Genomic DNA, 20,872 nt, shown 5'->3' with positions numbered 1-20,872 from the left:
CTGAGGAATATGATTAATTATTTCCCTCTTTGCATAAAAGGTCCAAATAAAACAAAAACTAAGATGTTCTTAAAACTAACACAGTCTCAGAAAACATATCTGACAGGGTTTTGGATAAATAATGGAACTGGTTCATTTATCCAACCTACTAGTTAGAAATTTTTATTGGAGAACCGCTTATTGTTTTTACTAGTAGGATAACACAAATACAAAATGGCTCAATACGGTCATGTTCTCCATCATAATCACTCAATGCTATCTCCTCAAATGCTGGAAATGAAGAAGTCAGGAAAAATGAAAAAGCAAAGCAGAACCGAGCCAAGACTTATGCGGCGAGGGAGCGCAGCCAATCTCCAAGCCAAACGAGGTATTGTAGCATTCCCCTCTGAAGGCTCCTGTGAGAATAAGCATGTGGGCAAGTATACGCAGCGGACAAACAGACATCCGCAGCACACTTGCTGATACAAAGAGCAAATATATATTAATTTCAACAAGAAAGAGAAATATGGTCTTGTTTTTTATGCGTCCAGGCTTCGAGCACAGAAATAGCATTCTGTAGGACAGAGGAAATATATAAATACAGTCTTCTATTTCAGCATTATCCTTCCTTTCCAAATAAATCTAGAGAATCAATCACTTCACCTAATGTAGGTGTAAATAAATAGGAATAGGTATGGAATTTAAAATCTATTCTGTAAAAGGAGAGAATAAAGCAGCACGATAAATATCTGATACGCTGAACTGCAAACAGAAGAGAAGTGACAAATCTAAGCTCTAAAAGACCCTTAGAGACTAAGTCACGTGAACATTCATTTTATTGATAAGGAATAGAACAAAGTCCAAGAGAAAGGAAAAAGAATGTGGGCTTCCCACTCCCACGGATCAGAGTGCGGTTACTCACCAGGAAAGGGTGTCTCAGGTTTGCTACTACTGCGTAACTGAGCCTTCCCGTGGCCCCATTGAGACACCCGAGTAGCCCCCTCTTCATCTGGCTCCTATGAGGTCAGTCACCTATGAGCCAAAGCCTCGAAATCCCAGAAGCTCCCCCTCCCCTTTTTGATATTATTTTATTGAATAAAATGAAGGCAGGCCCAGGCAGATATTAAACCTATGAAGTTTAAATAATTCTCCTAAATGGAAACAGTAGCTTACTGGCATAAGATTGCTTCCTCGCTCCTAAGGATTCAAAGGCTCTTTGACCAGAGTTTAATCAGAGGGTTTTATGTGAGAAAACAAAATATCTGGAGCACTGCAATCTCAAATAACACTTAAGTCTAATGTGTGGATTGAGAGACTGTTTCAACTGAGTCCCGGAACAATCCTTTTAGAACTCCCGAAGGCTGCTACACCCACCCTTCTTTACAGAACAAGGGTGGGCTATCCCCTCCTGCCCTGTGTTGCTGAGCAAAAGTAGTAGAGATGGGGGAATCTATTCATGGTAGACTAAGTCAAAGAAAAAAGATTACCTTCTCATTTTACCAACTCCACCCCTGCCTTGGACTCTTCTGGGAACCTAATTTACTGTGAGATAATGTGTTTATTCCACAAGTGTTTAAAGTTGAGTAGCTTAGATCCCCTTTAAATCACACTTCAGACATATAAAAGAATGCACAGAGGAGTCTGGATACATGAGTTAGAAACTGGTATTCTAGACCAAAAAAGAAAATAAAATATAAGCCACAAACGAGAATTCGTAAGGGAAGGAAATCCTATGATATGAAATGAATGTCAGTCACTTTCAGGTGATCTACTTGTTTGTCCTTTATCAGTTCTGTCTCCCCACTCTTGCTCTCTACACCTAGAAAAAGGGAGGGGACATTACTTCCTGACCTTAAATGGCTCCTGGCTAGTGCTAACAGATAAAAATGAGTGGCTGAATCACAAGTCCTGGTCACAGTTCCTGGGACAAAGAAGGAAGGTTTCTTATGATAAGCACATCATAGGATGTGCTGAAATGTGGTGTCAAATTTACATGAATTTTTAAGCTGGTTCAGCCCTGCCTGACCAGTGTGGCTCCGTGGGTTGGGCGTTGTTGGTTTGATTCTGGTCAGGGCACATGCCTGGGCTGCCGGCTGGCTCCCTGGCTGGGGGTGTGGGAGAGGCAACAGATGGATATATCTCTCTCACATCGATGTTTCTCTCCTCCTCTTTCTCCCTCCCTCCCCCCTCTCTACAAAATAAAAACGAAATCTTAATAGAAAAACACAGTTCAGTAAATTTCACATTTGCTATCAACCCTTCAGGCTATGTCTTCTGTATTCGCAAGAGATATTAATTTACTCTCTGTTGCCACCAGAAGTATTTCCCTGTGAAAACCCAGGAAGTGCCAGTATGGGGAAAACAGAAAACCAACCCCCCTGAACCTGGGGTCATACCACGTGGGTGCAAGTCCCAGGATGCTTGCTGCTCCTTACGTACTTCTCGTCTGACCTCGGCTGGGTCACTTATCTCTCCTTTTCACCACTGAGATTACATCACTTGTGATTTTATACATACCTTAAACTGTAAGTTTCTATTCAAATGTAAGGTGTCAGTAATATTTTATTTATACATGGTTTGGTCTAATACAAATGATACGGAGGCCCTGGAAAAAATAAACTTATACTTCAAATGCATAATTTCTCTTCCATGTTATCTTTTCCTTACTTCTATTGCATTAAAACAGAGATGGGACTAGTGGAGCAACGCAGCGTTCTGCAGGGTCACAGAATGGAAAAAGCACAGGGTGAATTACTGGGAGTTAAAATTAGAAAGACATAGGAAAGATGATACAGACTCGACTTAGTCACTTGAGAAGCATCAAGAACAGTCTTAGGAATTAAAACAGGATTGGATTCCTTCCTAATTGTTGTTGCCGAGGCCAAGGCCAAGACCAAGACAAGTTGGTCCTCCACAGCTGTGCTGCTTTGGCAACCAAAAGCATGTTCTAGTTCACTGTCCTCATCAAAACACAGAAAATGGAGTAGACTACTCCATTTTTTTGTCCACCAAAAAAAGTAGGAAATCTGCAATGCAAATAAGTAGAGGAACTAGATGCCAAATTCAAAGATCACCAGACACGCGGCAAGAAAAGCAAGCATTTAGGATGAGAAAGAATCATTTGCTAATTTGGTAGTGCAGTGGCAGAATTCTGCTTCATTTATTTTTGCATTCTTTGACAAATCCAAACATATGTGTAAAAAGTAGAATTAACTGTCAAAAAGGAAGAACACTTTCAAATGTTCTCAGCTAGTGTTAGTGGCATCCAGGGGCTTTCTCTTCCTCCTCCCAAGAGCAACAGCGCAGTTTTGGCCCAAGGGAAGTAGTTGTTTGCACAGAAACCTTTTGGAGAGTCCATGAGACAGAGCTGGTCAAACTAACTCTCAAGATAAGGACCCTGCAAATGGTTATAAACATATGATCTGCATTACAGTTAGTCTTGGACAAAATGATCTTTATCAGATTTTGTCTTAAGTTTTTCCAACTCTTGACATTCAAATATTCTTTCTGCTCCAGAAAAATTATGTGCTAATAACAGTTTTTTGAAACAGGGACAACTACAGAGATTATAGATGAACATTTATCTCCTATTATCATAACACTAGCACAGTTTTAATAAAAAGGTTGAAAGTAACATCTATTTAAATTAAATTAAGAAAAAGAAGTTTACTTTTTCTGAGAAAGCAAATTAATATTTTTTCTTTGATTTCCTTGTACTTTGGAATGAAGGGCTGCTGTTAAAATTTTAAATAAACCTTTAAAATAAACTATGTGATAAAGTAATACTAAATTTGGTCTTTAATGAGCCATTTTTGCTATTTTATAGGCATTCAAAAATGATAATGCATCCCCTAGCCATAGCTTCTTCTAACACTGCCTTTCTGGAAATGCATGTCCGTTGCCAGACACCATGGCATGTGGAAGACAGACTGGGTCCCCACACTGTCAATGACGCTAATAAGCTCTGTGATACTTAACCTCTCAATCTCAATTTTCTTTTTTACTTTATTGTTGTTCAATTACAGTTGTCCCAATTTTTCCCGTGTTGCTCTCCCCGGCCCCACCTACCCCCACTCCCCTAGTCAGTCCCCACCCTGTTGCCCATTGCCATGGGTCCTTCATACATGTTCCTTGGCTAGACCCCTCCCCTTCTTTCTTCTGCTATCCCTCTACCCCTTCCGTCAAACACTTCTTTCTAATTTTTATTTGCTCAGCTTCTAGATAACATTCAGTGTGCATTTGATACAATGAACTCCCCCAAGAATCTGTGTAGCCCATTAGCTGCAATTTCTGAACAAAAGATTGTTTAAGGATCTTACCAAGATTCTGTTAACCTAGAGTTGGGACACAGAAGGGGAAAGGGAAGGAAAGACACATAAACAATACTTACTTTTCAAAGAAATGTCTGATAATCAGCAAGCCAAAAGCACATGGAATTGTCATATACAAATGAGACGGTTTTACAAAGACAAGCCCGTCGTGATCTTCGAGATCTGACCACTTTATTGTTGTTGGAAGCCAGAATCTTTCCAACCAAAACCAGTCTTTAAACGTCTGAAACATTCTAGAGAGACAGAAAAGGAATATGTTAGACTTGTAAAACAAATAAGATTGAGATAACATTGAGCAACTTTACTCAAAATGCCTAAACCAGGGAATTCTGGCAAAAGAAACAGGTAAGAATGGAATACTATTATTTAATGGGTTCATAAGTCTTTATCGCATAAACAAGAATTGGCCCTGGCTGCTGTGGCTCAGTGGGCTGAGTGCCGGCCTGCCAACCAAAAGGTCACCGGTTTGATTCCCAGTCAGGGCACACGCCTGAGTTCAGGGCCAGGCCCTCAGTTGGGGGTGGGCAAGAGGCAACCACATTGATGTTTCTCTCCCTCTCCTCCTCCCTCCCTCCCCGTCTCTCTAAAAATAAATAAATAAAATCTTAAAGGAAACAAACAAGAATTGCTCTGCCAATATCCGTAGAGCAATTTTGGCCAAGTTGGGCAAACTGAAGTGTAACACACCCTTGCTCATACTTTCTGTACAAGATGTATGAATGTTATGTGTACGCATCTTCCTTTTCTATGATTCTATGGTATGAGCAACAATAACCACTTCCAGAACTTCAACATGCCAAAGGTCAACCTCATGAAAGCTCCAAATAATGTATGAATCTGTACTAGAACCCTAAGAACTCTTGCAGATAAAGAACAAGCATATTTTACTTCATATTACAATAAGTTTCAATTAGTGCACATCAACAAATATTTATTAGATTCTACTATTTGTCAAGCACTGTGGCAGCACTGAGGATTCAAAGGTTAAAAGACGGCATTCCCTGCTTGAGGACCTTAGAGTCTTGCGGGCAAGGCAGACCTGAATGGACGGCTTTGACACACTACTTTTTAGATACAATGGAAAAGGTATATACAGGGCGCTGTGCGAACAAGACAGTGGGCACGCAGCCCAGCCAGGAAGTGTCAGGAAAAGGCCATTAGAACAGATGATCCTTGAGATGTCTTGAACAATTAGTAGAAATAAACCAGGGAATGGCAGAAAAAGGGGGAGGAGGGAATATGAGTTTTAAGACAGAACCCAGCAATATAGAAGAATGTAGAATGAGGTGTTCTAACCTCATTGTATAGGCTGTGACCATTTTAATTTTGACATTTTGATCGTAAGGATGTTCTGATTTGATCTTTTAAAAGTTAATCAGAGGAAGGAGTCAAAATGCCCTGGGATTACAACACAGTGGTTAAAATAACTCCATCAAAACCTCTTGATTTGTGAATACCCTGATGTGCTTGGAACAAACCGGAGGTGTGGTCCACTACAGCCTAAGACTTCGAGGTGTGGGACGGTGGGTTACACGGAGGTGCCCCAACTCTTATTCATCATCCCAGCACAACTGTTCATAGCACCCCTTCCTTTCAGAAGTCTTCCAGTGTGGGCAGTAAGCCACACAGTCACTCCCACCAAGAGGCTGGTGGGGCAGGTAAGACTTGGTCATAGACGGTCTGTACTCTGTGCTAGGGAGCGTGGGCTTTAGCTACCAGAACCCAAGGCTGAGCACCACACAGAGGAGTAAAATGGTCGGATGATTTAGAAAAGGTCACGTTGGCAGCCAGATCCTCTGCGAGCCCACGTGGTGTCTTTGTACCAAGTAGAGGATGGTACTCTCTGTGGGCAGATTTCTATCCAGCAGAATGAGGGCTGGGTTCCCACCCCACACAGCCCCCAGCCAGGCACAGCCACAGCAACTCTGCTGGCCGAGGTGTGGAACATAGGTTGGGAGGTGGAAAGACTGGAGGGCTATGAGCTTCAAGCACGAGGTGCAGTGGGAAACGGGAAGGCTTGTGCTAGGGCAGAGGCATCAGGGAACTGGGGAAGAATGTCATTCATGAGATCACAACGTGAGACCCATGCTGGGTAGGAATAAAGGGAGGCCTGGAGAAAAGTGACATTAAGGGAAAAGGCAGTAAACTCAAGGGACGGGAGATAAAGCACAGTGAGGTGGCAGTGGGACGGAGGGTCCGCGAGGGTGGGAGGACTGTCAGAGGCAGGCTCAGAGCGGAGCACTGCCGTTTGAGTTGGACTTTATATGAGGAAGGGTTCCAGAGTGTGGACCCTCAAGTCCTTCAGAAAAATCCACACAAAAACCCGCAAACGAATCATGGTGAGATAACTGTCTACCTCATTTCACCTCTCATTTGCTGTTCAGAGACGGCTCATGCTAGGTAGCACTGTCTCAGTTACGGCCACACCTACGAGCTATGGAGGGGCAAGGATGTCTTATTTCCCCATGTTTTAATCTTTTTACTATCATTCTACCCTGGGGGAGGGCAAATCCCATTAATACAGTCGCAAAGTTGTGCAAATATGGTGGAGTACTGATAATCATCAAGAAAGATTTATTGAGCTCTGGCTGGTGTAGCTCAGTGGATTGAGTGCCAGCCTGCAAACCAAAGGGTCACTGGTTCGATTCCCAGTCAGGGCACATGCCTGGGTTGCAGGCCAGGCCCCCGCAACCACACATTGATGTATCTCTCCCTCTCTTTCTCTTTCCTCCATCCCCTCTCTAAACTAACTAAATAAATAAAATGTTTTTTAGAAAGTTTAAAAAGAAAAAAAAGAAAGATTTATTGAACACATCCTGTGTGTCAGACCACGGGGCTGCTGAAAGGAAGGGATGATCCCAGACTCAGGGAGCTCACAACTGAGTCAGCACTGGACTTGGGAGGAGGCGCTGAGGCTGATGAAACTGGTGTTGGGAAGGGGGAATGAACACAGCTTCATAAGGGAACTGAGGATTCAAGCTTGGTTGCCTGGGCCACCTGACATAAGTGACCAAAAGAGGAAATGCGCTTTGAAAGGCTCAGCCAGATAAGGCTAATAGCAACAAGAGGCACGAGTCAAACTTCACCTAAAAGTCAAACTTCCTACAGATCTTAGAAACCAACCCAGGCCCTGGGAGTCTCTCTATACCAGGCCTTGCCCCTCATGCATCAGAACAAGATGCTACTGCACGGGCAAAGGTATTTTTTCCTAGAAGTTTGCCTCAGTAGATTCATTACTTTATCGCCTCTGAATTTAACAGAATAGGGACTCGGGGAACAAATAACAAGGGCAATGGGTTAGATTTCCTTTTGATATTGTTATAATTGTTATACAAAGTAGTTTGCTCACTTCTAACACATTACTCCAGGAAGTGTAGATGACTCTGTCCAGTGTGAAATATAAATATTTCTAATTGATATTTATAATAATATTTATAACTTAGTGAATAATAAATGGTTAAAGAATTCTAATTAAAGAATTGAATAAATAGCTTACGGTGATTATGTAGGAGTTGGCTGCTCTAAATAATGCCCTGTGCACCATATGCAAGCAATGAATCAAGATGTGTTGAGAGCTATAGTGACTTTAATACCCAATAGCCAAAAACATTTAAAGGGAAATGGAGATAGAAAGAATTTAGAAGTTGAGGGTGGGCCCCTGGAAGACGCAGTTCAAACTGAGAAAAAAAGCAAATCTACATTATTCATTCTTTCTTCACATGCTGCCACCAAACATCAATTATTGCTGCTTCAAAAGAGTTAACGATCCCTTCTTCACAATACCCAAAAATCAATGCAAAATGAAACACAGAACTAAAATTAAGGGCTAAAGTTATGAAACTCTTAGAAGACTATAAAGGAGTAGATCCTCATGAGCTTGGGTTGGGCAAAGCCTTCTTACATAGGACACCAAAAGTGAAATGGCAAAATATAAAACAGATAAGCTGGACTTCATCAGAATGAAAACCTCTTGTGCTATGAGCCTGCCCCGTCCTAAGGCCCAGGCCTGTGCCGGTACCTCTGGCATCCTTTAGAGTCACCTTGCCTGGACCCCAGCACACTGCACGTGCCATTCGGAGGTAGCCCAGCACTCGGCCTCACAGTAGCAGGGAAATCACCGCTGTTGAGTGGAGTTGGTACAATGCCTTTCCCACCGCGCAAGCCAAGGTGGACAGTTCTCCTCCTGCTGGCGGCCGGCCTGGGATGGCCTAGGCTTGGCCAACTGGATGCTTTTCTCAGGACTCTGATCCTGGAGCAGACAACGATATCCAGCAGCAGCAGATGGCACCCGGCCTAGGCTGCAGCTGCTGCTAGAAAGACAGTTGTCTCTCAGCCTCTTGGCCTTCTTGGTCTCCTTCTACTGTCCCCTAAATCTGGTCCACCACCCTCCTTCTATGCTGTGAGGCACTTCTAATAAAGTCCTTTGTGTATGTCGGTACGAAAGAGGTGGATTCAGCTGCCTACAACCAAGAGCGCTGACCGATACACCTAGCATCTTCCCCGCCCTCCATGAAATGAAGCTGATAGCTTCAATTCAGTCCTCTGAACCTTCAATTCAGCAGAGGTGCCTGGATTAGGATTTTCTTCTACAGGTTAAACGGAGAAGCAGGAACCCCTAGAATAACTGAGAAGAGAATGGCAGCCTATAGCCTCTGTCAATTTCTCCTGATGTTTAGCCCGTGAGCTCATCTTGCTAACAATGGACACTCATTTGTCCCTTTCCCTTTCTTTCTCCCCATTTTTGCTCCTGCTCTGCCTAAATTTCAAATCTGACAGTGGCCCTCATAGTCACTGCTTACTTAAGGCTCTTTGTTGCCATTGCTCAGGGTAAAAGCGGCGGCTGTCCTCCCTCACAAAGGTGCTGGGTGGGGTGCAAAACAAACGCCCGACCCAGCGAGCGGGCGATCCCTTCGTGCTGTGTTAATGGTGCTGCAGCACTTCGACGACGCCCGGATGGAAAGAGAATTAGGAAGGACTGAGATGGAGAGACACCTGCATTTTTAAAACCTCACAAATGACTGCTCTGGAAACAACTCCTGGGCATCTGCAACAGTGACTGTCGTCCAGGGACCCTGCCTGTGACTCAGTCACCTTTTGGACAGTGTGACTCCCACATTAAACTTGCAGCCCATCTCTCATCTTTATCGATTTGGCTGAACTCTAGGTCTTTCTGGCAACTGAAGAACTGTCAGCTCAGTTAACAACTGTTCAGTCTCTCTGCTTGGTATTCTCTTGGAAGTAAATGCATTTATTGACTCCTTGGCCACTCCCAGTTCCTTTTTTCCTCATCAGTTACTCAGACTCCCCTTTTCCCATCCCTTGCCCATTCTCTAAGTACTGCAATTCCTATTTATATAAAAATATCTGAAGGAACTACAATTTTTATTTGTATAAGAGATTTGAGGCTATTTTAAAAATCAGAAATATTTGCAAATACTTGCATTAATTTCTTTTTTATTTGGGGAAGCATCAGTAATGGAGGTGGCATCATAACCCAGCTATGTTTTCCCACCTGATATGATTGTGAAATTTTTAAACCCTATTTTCAACTCCAGCTGCCAGTAGTTTGCAGGAAGACAGTCTAACTAATGTAGGCTCTTATGACTCATTATTTTCTGACCTCATGGATACAGAACCCAACAGGGTGAGGGACGCCAGCTGAGCCATTTTCTCAGATGAACGCCATTAAATCTGAACTTATGACTGAGGAACTAAAACCATCTGGGCCACAAGTTTATCACTGTTTGAAGCCACGTTATAGTAAAGTACTGAAAATGTAGCACTTGAGCTACTGCTAAGGTAAGAACTCCTAGTCAGGCTGGGGCTCTGGACGGCTTCTGGTGCTTACCCACAGGATCCCTGCTGTTAATGCCACACCAGTGCAGAAGACAGCTAACTCTACAGGACACATGGCCCAGATGGAGGAGTCACAAGAAATTACTCTCTCTCCAGAACAGAAAATGTCACTCACACAGAGGACGGGGACCAGAGACAGGAAGTTGGGCAGAGAAGTCAAACTGCAGTAAAGGTGCATTCCTGAGTGGTGTCGGGAAGAGAGACCTCTGGAATCAACGTTCACATGCTCTGAGTGTGACTGGTTGGGGGGACATGAGGGCTGTGGAGCCTGGGTGACCAGATGATGGTGAGCCTGGAGTTGTCTGGTTAAGTCAGCTCCGGAAAAGGAGGGACCTTGTCCAGCCTGTTCACTGTTGTACACTCAGAGCTTGCACATAGTAGACACTCAATAATTGTTTGTTGAATGAAAGGATGGGAGGTTTACTGAGGCTGAAAATCAAGGAGAGATGTTATGGCCAAAAATGTTATCTAATTTAATTACCTATAAGCAACTTCACTTGTATTAGTTGCAAAACAATTTTTAAGACTTGGTGCAGGGGTCAGGTCGACACGCTTATCTACATTGAGTCTTTGTTTTCTTTGGAACTAACTCTACTAACTCAGCCAAAAAAACTGGTTATGCCTTGAAGATAAAACACCAAGGAAAACATTAGCGGCTACTTGCTTCCTATAGACAGGGTTAAGGACTGAGCCAACTGTAAATTCTACTTCGATGAGCATTTTACATTGTGCCATTTCAAATGGACGAGTCAATGCAAATGACAGAGCAACTTAACTCCGGAGGGTATTTATTACGAGTAAGTGAGTGCACAAAAAGCCTGTAAATACCTGGGCTTCCAACTGCACAAAAACTGAAGAGAAAAAGAAAAAACCCCGTACTTAGGGTAGAGAAGTAATTAACTTACAACAGGATAAAAACAACTTTAAGAAATGCTCTCATACTAAATTTTCCAATCAGATCCATCGAAAGCCTTGAAGAAATTCAGAGCAGACTTAGAAACTGAAAAAAATAAAACAATTTAGAGTGTTTGTGGCAACAGCATGGTAGCACCTCAGAGATGTCACTGGGGGTAATGGCGTGACCTAAGTACCACTCATTCTGCCTATCACTTACAGGCCTCCTGCCTCCAAGCTCTACCTGGGCGAGTGGCTGCCCTGCCATCTAAGTCACCATTTCCCAACCTCCCTCATGGCCATCTGTGGCCATGTGTGACTAGGTCTGGGTCAGTGAGATGGGAGGGGAAAGGATTTGCATGATCTTCCAAAGACCAAGCGGCATGTCTTGGTTTCTCTGTCCTTCCTCCTGACAGCTGGAAACAGGGATGACACCTGGACTGTGACGTGCAAGAGAACTAAACTCCTATCTCACAGAAGTCCTTGAGTTTTGAGTTCTTGTTGGTACAACAGCTTGGACTGTACTGCTAGTTAATAGACAGGGAAGGATATATGGAGGAGTAAATAAGAACTATACTTTATATTGCTTCCACATAGATTACAAAACCCGAAGACATCTATTCATGAAAAAAAACGCCTTAGGGAAATAGAAAGGCAAGCTACAGAGTAAGAGAAAATATTTGCAATATTTGCAACACAAAAGACACATCTAGAACATATAAAAAGCTCCTACAACTGAAAAAAGAAACAAAGTCAAGGGACTTCTTCCACAATAAGTCCACTGGGGGCCTGGATTCCCATTAATATTGTGCCCCTTACAGAGCATCCCAAGTATTTGCTCCATCTACTGAGCTTCTTGTATGGAGCTTGTGTCAGTTATAAACTTGTTGCCACTCAGCTCCAAATTCATCTGTTTTGCCTGCACTGTGAAATGGGTCTGGTCCCTCTACTTGCTTCCTTTACCAGGTGGCCTTTGTCAGTGGAGAGTGGCCGAGTGATATTGCAGGAAGAGACTTGCTTTCTGTCCCGGGACACTCCCAGGGAAGGCTCCAGCTGCCCCAGGGGGCAGCAGACTGGAGATCCCTATCATGCTTCAGAGGGCTGGTGTCCAGCCCGTTCTGTGGCTCCCTAATGACATGAGCGTAGACTGTTCCTCCTGCCTAGGATGCTCTGTCCTCCTGTCTTTGCCCCTCCCCTCCTTATCCTTCCAGTCTTGATTTAAGTGTCTCTAAGATCTTCATCAAGGCCCCTGTTCCCCCTCTGCACCTGCAGCTACACTAAGCACTTCCTGGATGCTTTTTCTTCATCACATGTGTCAAATTCGTAATTAGATATCTGTATGCTGATTTAAGTCTGGCTCCCTCCCCAGACTTCAAGATGCATGAGGGCACAATGGCATTTAAAAATTTTGGCACGTGCTAACAAATGTACAAACAGGAAGTGCTCAGCGGGTACTAGGGGAGGCAGAATACCACAGTGGTCAAGTGTACGGCTTCGGAGCCAGACTGACGCTGCACTAGCTATGTGCCCTTGGACAACTAACTGAATGTCAGTTTCCACATCTACAAAATAGAGATGATAATTGTATCTTCCTGATGGGGTGATTAAATGATGTAGTGAGTAAAGATTTGTAGATCATTGCATTACATGTCTGTTAAATGATAAATTGGAGTGAAGCTATTAAATGTCATGCTGCTCTTATAAAGAGAGGAACTGAATAAACTTTCTGGTCCTTAATTTTTTTAATTGACATCTATTAAATTACAAGTTATTTAAAAGTAGTATTCAGTGCTATGACATAAATGTATCATCTATATCATTTATATACAAGTGTAATATCATTACATTCATATGTTAATGTTACTGGTTGCAATATAAATCATACTATCCTTTTGGAAATTGGAAAATACATTTTAGGAGTCACTCAAATGTTCAAGGCCACATAGAAATACATGTAAAATTGAACAAAAAAATTTTTTAACTACAGTTAATAAATAATACTTCAATGTTAATAATAATGGCTTTTTAAAATCTGAAATGTTTAAGTCCATTTTGAAATGTTAACTCTATGTAATAATCAGCTGAAGCTAAAAATTGTGAGATTTATCAACATGGAAAGCGTTTATGACATGTTAAAAATAAAACTAAAATTCAAAATCATATCTACTGTATGATCATGTGATGGTACATGATCTCACTATATTATACTATTTAATTCACATTCACATATGTGTGCACATGTGTGTGAAGATAAAAACTAGAAGGAAACATAAAACAATTGCTATGTGAAAATGGTAAAATTCTGGGTGTTTTAAATTTTTCAATTATTCTTTTCCCAATACACACTCCATTTCTCTTGACTGAAAGGTGTTGCTAAGGTGATTTATTTCACATTAGTATGTTTTTCTTCAAGAGGCTAATTTTTTAAAGTAAACACGTCACATACAAAAGCTAATAGATGATTTGAAGTAAGGCGATTTTGTTACCTGCATACAACGTATCACAGCCTTTGTACATACACAGACAGGTAACTAGTAGAATCTTCTCCATCCTAACAGTTTCAAAGAAAATAAAAAACATGCTTCTTGAGTCCATAGGAAGACAGGCTCTGGGGATCTACCTGAGATCCCCAAGTGCAGTTTAGGGAGGCAGTATCCCCCAAAACAACATCCCTCCGGGTTTCTGCCTGTGTGGAGACTCTGGCTCACGGCTGCTGTGGGCACTAATCTGGGCATTAATCGGAAGAGGTTGCCAAAGCCCAGCTGAGGACCAAGAGAAAGGGAAGTGAAGGTGGAAGTTTACATAGACCGATGACACGGACAGGAGCTTGCAGAGAAACAGGTACGACTGAGTCCAGCAGGATGGGAAGCAAAGTGTAGATAAAGTTAGGAGAAGGCAAATTCTAGGGTTCAAAGGCAAGGAGGCCAAGACCACTGGGTGGAACTCCAGGAGAAGGTTACATAGGATTGATAATGGCTAATTCTGTTTTCGAAGGTGGGATTTCCTTCCCCACCATTTGTTTTTTGTAAGTTAACTTTAGAAGTCTAAAATGTAAATTAATAGTTAGGTAACCAGGCAATGGTATTGCAATTAGCATCGCATCAGCATTTCCTTTCCAATTGCTATTAAATATTTTGCTCCTCTCCAAGTCATTCCATACAAGCTCTCCTCCCCTGCCTAGTGACTCACACATCTTGCTTCACAAATTACTCTGTTATTAGTCTCAGGCACAAGTGAGTGATGTATGCAAAAGTGAGGGAGATGGGAAGCTCTCTGCCAGTGACTCACAGAGGAGCCTGAGGTGAGGCCTGATTCAGTCTCAAGTTTTCCCATTTGAGAGACCAGAGGACCGGCTTCCTGTGTGCAAGGGCCACTGAGGGTGCTGCAGGAGCTTTGCTGTCATTTAGTCCCAGGTAAAAGGGTCAGTAAGACTGCCATACAAACTGCAAAGCTGTGGTTGATGAACAAAATTTAAAATGAAAAAAAAACCAACAAAAAACCCAATGCCGTGCTTTACATGCATTGTCTTCCAAACAGCTGAAACACTGGAGAAGGAACCATGGCTCTGGAGGCGGAAAGCCGGGTTTGCAGGCCAGCCCTGGAGCTTAGGCGCTGCTGAGTGGTCTTGGGCAGCTCGAATTCTTTGTTTGCTCACTGGTTGCTAACTGGACCCACTGCAAAGACCTGCTGTAGGTGTGTAAAAATACCTGAACACAATGAGGTGGGGGGCCAATGTTACATGGAAATAATATCCTATTATCCTAACCTTGCTGGGTATGGTCAAGAATCCCACGTCAAGCTGGTTTAAATAATAAGATCAAATACTGGGTTTAAAAAAGATTCCTCACGAGAGAGTAATGGGACACCCTCCTGCTCCTTCACAGCCACCTCCCCCCACCCAAAAGCTCCACATTGCTTGCTGCTTGGAAGAGCTAACTGGTTTCATATCTTTCTTCCAGTAAGGGAAGCCTACATAATGGGCACGAACTCTGCGAAGCAGAAAACCCAGGGACAAGTCCTGAAGAGCTATCACACAGCGTTCTCTATTTTCAACCTTTCCAGTGACGGGACTCACTGGAGGGAATTCTACCCCAGCAACACACTGGGGTAGAATTCCCAGGACAGAACATGTGGTTACCCAAGGCCTATTGGCTTATCAAGAATTGGGGTTTGGGGATCTGAATGCCCATCTTCACCTCTTTCCAGCTATGTGACCTCGCGAGAGCAAGTGACTCTTCTGCTAAGTGTTGAATGTCTCATCGGCAAACTAGGTATAATAATTTTTATTTTTGCAAAATCTAGGTTAGGTTTAAACAACATCCTGTGTCTCAATCACGCTGTATAATGCCTGGCTTATCGCAAATGCCCAATAAGCTGTGGGCGTTAGTCCTGGTCACTATTTACATTTCTTTGCCAATGGCACTGCGGATGTCCAGGGGCACGACAGCCAGCCATTGCCCACTGATTCCCAGCAATGCCCTGGTCAGGGCGGCGGTTACCCAGACCGCATGCTAATGAGGTACCAACTTTTCTGGGGGACAAGTGTCACTTGACAGGGCAACTCATTTCCTCAGTGACAGCAGGGTTTCTTCCATCGCAGAACCTGTCTTGGGCAGTGTCACCCAAGGAATCAAGTTTACGAGAGTCAAGACCTACAGGAGGGCGTGGGGCCCCATCCTGATCGAGAAGGAATTTGGAACATCCACCTCACAGCTGAAGGAGGATGAGCTACTTTCAGGGAAGGACTTGGGGTTACTAAGGCACACTGATGAAGCAATCCCCAAATTTTCATATTTTTAAATACATGCTTACGCAATGTTTACAGGCAGGGTTTCCTATGGTACAGCCTGCTGCCCCCACAGAATGAAGCACCTCATGGAAAAGAACGAGATGACAAAGACTTTAGAAATCTTTGGATGAGGGTGGTGAGTGGGTCTGGGAGCCAACAGGAGAGGGCAGGGAAGTGGTCAGGGAGGGCAGAAAATCATCTCAAGTGCATGTTCTTCTCTGACTCTGACATCATAAACAAGTTAAAGTAATGAAAGGCCAGGTTTCCCACTGGCAGGAACTGCCAGCATGGGGCCAGGACATGGGGCACCTGCTGGGGAAGTCACGGTTTCCTCCCGGGAGCAAAGGCGTGTGGGTCCTCTCCCTGCCTTGGCTGGGGCAGCTACTCCCTCTGTCCATGGTCACCAGCCCTTACTATTTTTATTCACCAAGAGAAAACAACTCACAAGATCCCAAAACTGAAAAGAACTAGTTATTCCTCTCCAGCTTCTATTTAATACAAGAAGCCCCTTAAAATGAAAAACAAAAAAAGTATAAGGCCAGATTTTAAGTAGATGAGGGAGAGAGACAGAGAGACAGAGAGACAGAGAGAGAGAGAGAGAGAGAGAGAGAAGGAGGGAGGGAGATACAGGGTATCTACAAAGTCTGGAATATAGAGAAAATGTTTCAATTATTCATTATTATTTTTTGGATTAATGATTAAACCTATGGCTTTCAATTTAGAAATATTTTGCCTGTAAAACTACTTGTAGTAGTTGAAAAAAAATCTCCTGAGTATATTGTATGAAAATGTAACACAAAAATAAAAATTGCCCTAGGTTTCCAGGCTTTTCAACAAACATTCTTCCCAAAGGGGTATCCTAAAGTTTCTGCTTAATGTGTATTAATACTTACATGATTTTTCACTTCAGTCTGTCTGATTTCTGCCTATTAATGCTAAGTAGGTGCTATGAATAAGAGAAAACCCCATGCTAACATAGAGCAAGGCCAGTCCACAGCTGGCACATTGCGGACTCCTTTTTCCCTGGGGAGGAAAGTCGAACATGAGCCAATATGATTTTCCGGTTACTCTTCTATTGGTCCTGAGCTTTCTTTCTAAAAGTTCTTCTTTATACTGAGACTTACTGGCTATTTCCTCAATTTTTTTTCTGCCAAAAAATACAGTTGGCAGAAATGCTACTGTGGATGACAAGCCTGAATTCTGTGAAGCAGGACCACGTGTGAGCCTAGAAAGAACAGTGATGGAACTGGAGCTGAGTGGATCCCCGGGGCAGGGGGCAGGGATTCAGACGTCTCTGCATCCTTCAGGTTAGTGAAATTTAAACAGAAATGTCTACAGCTTGATCTAAAGGAAAGGGATGAAATGAAAGAAAGTGGACAAAAGGACTGCATGATCTTCGACTCCAAATACTGCAAGTGTAGCATTGTCTGAAATAGATGTGAGAGAGACACTCTTCTAAACCTGCGAGGATTCTCTTAAAACATGCCAGGAGATCCCTATCTGAGCCTCTGTGAAGTCCTTTGTTCAGGGGCCGGGAGAACCTGAATTACTTCTCTTCCCTGGTAAGTCAAGTGAGGATGTTTCTCAGGAAATTTTTCTTCCTGCTAGTTTATGAGTCTGGGAATGTTACTCACCTACCATGTTACGAAATCTAAGCAGCTTCAACCCTGCCGCGCTGTTAGGTGGATGTTTGCGGGGCGGGGTGGTAGAGGAGTCACATTTACATATACCACAGGAGTTCTGAAACTGCTCAGCCTTCGTCACTCTGACATGGATCAATCATGACACCATTAAGTACCAACTGCGTACCAAGGGCACTGACCTTGCCCAGGAGCAGCCCCAACCTTACCCCCATCGGCCTTGTTTTAAAAGACCTCAATTTGGCGCTCCTCTAGCCACACCCCTTTCCCATGGGCTGAGGAGTCCATAGGCCCATGGGTGTGTGCCCCCTTTCTAGACTTGGTAGGGGTACCTAGGACCCCAGAATTCCCTTCTCAAACAGCTCTGAGCCCACTTCCAAGGCCCCCATGGATGCTTCTCCATGTCTGTCCTCCTACAGGTGACAGCACAGTGTGCTCTTAGGCCTAGGGATGGCCAAAAGGAGACTACTGAAGAGTAGAAGAGAGGAGCTGAGCTTGGACACGCACACAGCAGTGCCTATACACGTGGGCATGAGGCTTCCGGCTGAGCAGGTCCGGGGCCAGGGGAGGCACCCGCTGGGGCCAGATGCCTCCCTAAGGACTCTTGCCCTGGCCCCCCACAGTGTTAGCGGTGGGCCTGTCCACAAGGCCTCAGGGTGGGTCCACAAGCCCAGAACTCCCAGAAATTCTGAGAGCCAGGGATCTGTTCAGGCTGTGCAACCGCAAGAGGGGCTGGTAGCATGCCCAATACAGAAATCCTCATGGAACTCCTGACTGTCCAGCTGAACCACTCCTTCCCAGAGAAAGGGCCTTCCTGACTCACAGGAGGTGAATCTTCACTGGTTTCCCGATGCTTCCCAGTCCTCCTTAGCTCTTCACCATTTACTCTCACCTGACTAGAAAGTAGATAGGGGAAATACATTTGCAAAACTTTTGGTGAGAAGGTGCAGAAAATTATAGGCTGAAAGGCGGAAGTGTTGTGCGTTGGCCACAAAGCCCTTCTGCGTTCTCTGCTGACCCAGAAGGCACTGGCTATGCCGCAGGGTAGGACATGGGCAGAGCCCTTCCATGTGAGCAAGGATTGCTGCTGCAGAACAAAGGGTGAGAGGCGTGATTCAGGTGACCGGCAGCATTGATACCTGGCTTTGCTGCTGAACATTGAGAGTGATAACACTACTTTTTCACAGACCATTACAAAATAATGAGATGATTAAAATGATAACTGACTACAAAATAGATCACGATTTACAAAGTCTCTTCCATAATCATTAACTCACTGAATCCTCACAAAGACAGTAACTATAAATACACTCAATTTACCAGGAAACAATAGAATTTGGAGGGATCAAGTCACTTCCTCAAACTGACACAGGGCCACACTCAAATGTAGGTTAGCAAAGAATGCTACTTCTCTTTCCATTACTTGAATTTGCTTTCATCAAACTAATATTTGTGAGCATGCTTTTTGAATAACTTTTCACCATACCCATGATCCTATTTGATTGTCATTCATGATGTTTTTGAAGAAATATGATTTTGAAGGTTCTTTTACAGGTGAGAGACAGGAAGCTGAAACCTGCAGAGCAGGGTCAACCCTTCCTTCCACACTGAACAGCAGGGCCTGGGGGCTGGGAAGGAGAAAAGTAGGGCTGAGAGCAGAATGCAGATGGGAAACGCCACACAAGATCGTGCGGCTCTTCACCACCTGGTGCCGTCAAATCAAACTTTCATGTAACATCTCCTCTCTCAAAAAGAAAAGGCTAGGAATCTATACTATGTCACGGAGCAGAAAACCTCACACTGGCCTGGCTCCATCACCACTCCTCCCCAGAACACGAAAAACAATATTATATGATAAACTTTGGACTCACGGGTGTAATTTTCCAAAATGACAATTAAGAAAACATAATAGAGGTAAAATAAAATAAAATGTAAATAATGATACTTACCTTGAGTATATATAACAGCTTATTACCAACGATCTCAGGTACAATATATGTGTGTGTGTGTGTATTAAAGTGAAGCGGTTCCTTTCATAACATCCCTGCAGAAGCAGAAAAGGGAAAAGTAATTAGTAGACTATATAATTATACCCACAGGTTTCCCTTTAACTGTAAAACTTTGTCAGAGTTACAAACCAGGGGTAGGATTCGGTGCCAGTTGAACTGGGCCAAGCAATCACTTTCGTTTGACCTGCACAGTGTTTTAAAACAACCCAAGCCAACGTTTAAAATCCAGGGGTTTCCACATAAAAGTACAGATCTGCAGCTTCATGTGAAAAATCAGAAAGTCTGGCAGCGCAGGCAGACCTTGGAGATCCTGCGGGTTTGGCTCTAGGTGACCACAACACAGCATGCGGTAATCCGCTGGCTGGTGCAGGGTCCTGCTTTCACTTTGTAAAGAACATAGTACTCATGAAGCGCAATAAAGCAGGGATCACCTCTGATGACAGGAGCTGCAGGCCACAGCTTACCTGCCTGGCCCACTGCTGATTGATTCAGTTACCTGACTGGCCTTCTTTAACCTTGGGACTCCTCCTGTCTGTAAGGTTTATCCATGTGAGTTATGTTTTCCAAGTAACTTGAGTAAAGGTGATCAGGGCCTAGCATAGCCTGGTATGATTGCAATTATACTGAAGCACACAGTTTTCCAAAGGGCCAGTTGTAACCTATTAGTGCCCTACATGGGATTTACCTCAGAGTGATTCTGGAGCCATGTTCTCCCCCATCCAGACCAATTAAATCAGGAGCTCTGAAGGTGCCGACCTGGCATGGGTATTGTTGTTATTGTTGCTTATCGAACTTACTTACTGAAGTGTAGCATATAAATAGCATAGTAACAAATCATAAAGGTGAACACACCCATGTTATAACCAGCAGTCAGGCCCTCCCTGTGGGTCTCCTCCCAGTCACTCCCCCATCTTCCCCAACTACCCTGGCCTTACTTCTAACACCATGGATGAATGGTGCTGGTTCTTGACCTTTATATAAAGAGAATAATACCAAGTGCATTCCTTTGCATCTGGGTTCTTCCTCTCAGCATTTATGGCTGAGGGCCATCCAGCCTGATGCATATAGCAGTAGGTGACTCATTTTCATTGGTGCTTAGTATTCCGTGGTATGACTACATCACAACCAATTTTTCCATTCTATTGTTGCCAGAAACTTGGGGCACTTTGAGTTTAGCACTATAACAAATGCTGCTGCTGTCTATGCACACTCTTGACCGTGTCTCTTGGTGACTATATGTATATGTTTCTGCAGGGCGCATACCTAGGAGTGGAGATGCTAAGCCATAAGGTACAATTACACTCAGTTTTAATAGATACTATTGGACTGCTTTTGCAAGCTGTTGCCCCAGTTTATACTCCTACATCAGTATGT

The 20,872-nt window shown here is 43.6% G+C and overlaps 1 protein-coding gene across 1 annotated transcript in view; it reads right to left on the bottom strand.

Moving 5' to 3' along the window:
- CERS3 (ceramide synthase 3) overlaps positions 1-20,872 on the bottom strand; it is an 80,716-nt gene that overhangs the window by 54,183 nt on the left and 5,661 nt on the right. The window contains exons 2-3 of the mRNA XM_024561915.4: positions 19,439-19,533; positions 4,370-4,543 (exon numbers count right to left, since the gene is read on the bottom strand). Of these exons, the coding sequence (XP_024417683.1) occupies positions 4,370-4,542 (173 nt within the window). The 5' untranslated portion in view covers position 4,543; positions 19,439-19,533. The remainder of the gene's footprint in view (positions 1-4,369; positions 4,544-19,438; positions 19,534-20,872) is intronic.

The sequence above is a fragment of the Desmodus rotundus genome, chromosome 10 (assembly GCF_022682495.2).
Source record: "Desmodus rotundus isolate HL8 chromosome 10, HLdesRot8A.1, whole genome shotgun sequence".
NCBI lineage: Eukaryota > Metazoa > Chordata > Mammalia > Chiroptera > Phyllostomidae > Desmodus > Desmodus rotundus.
Note: the sequence above shows the minus strand (reverse complement) of the source record. Positions and strands in the feature narration are given on the sequence as shown.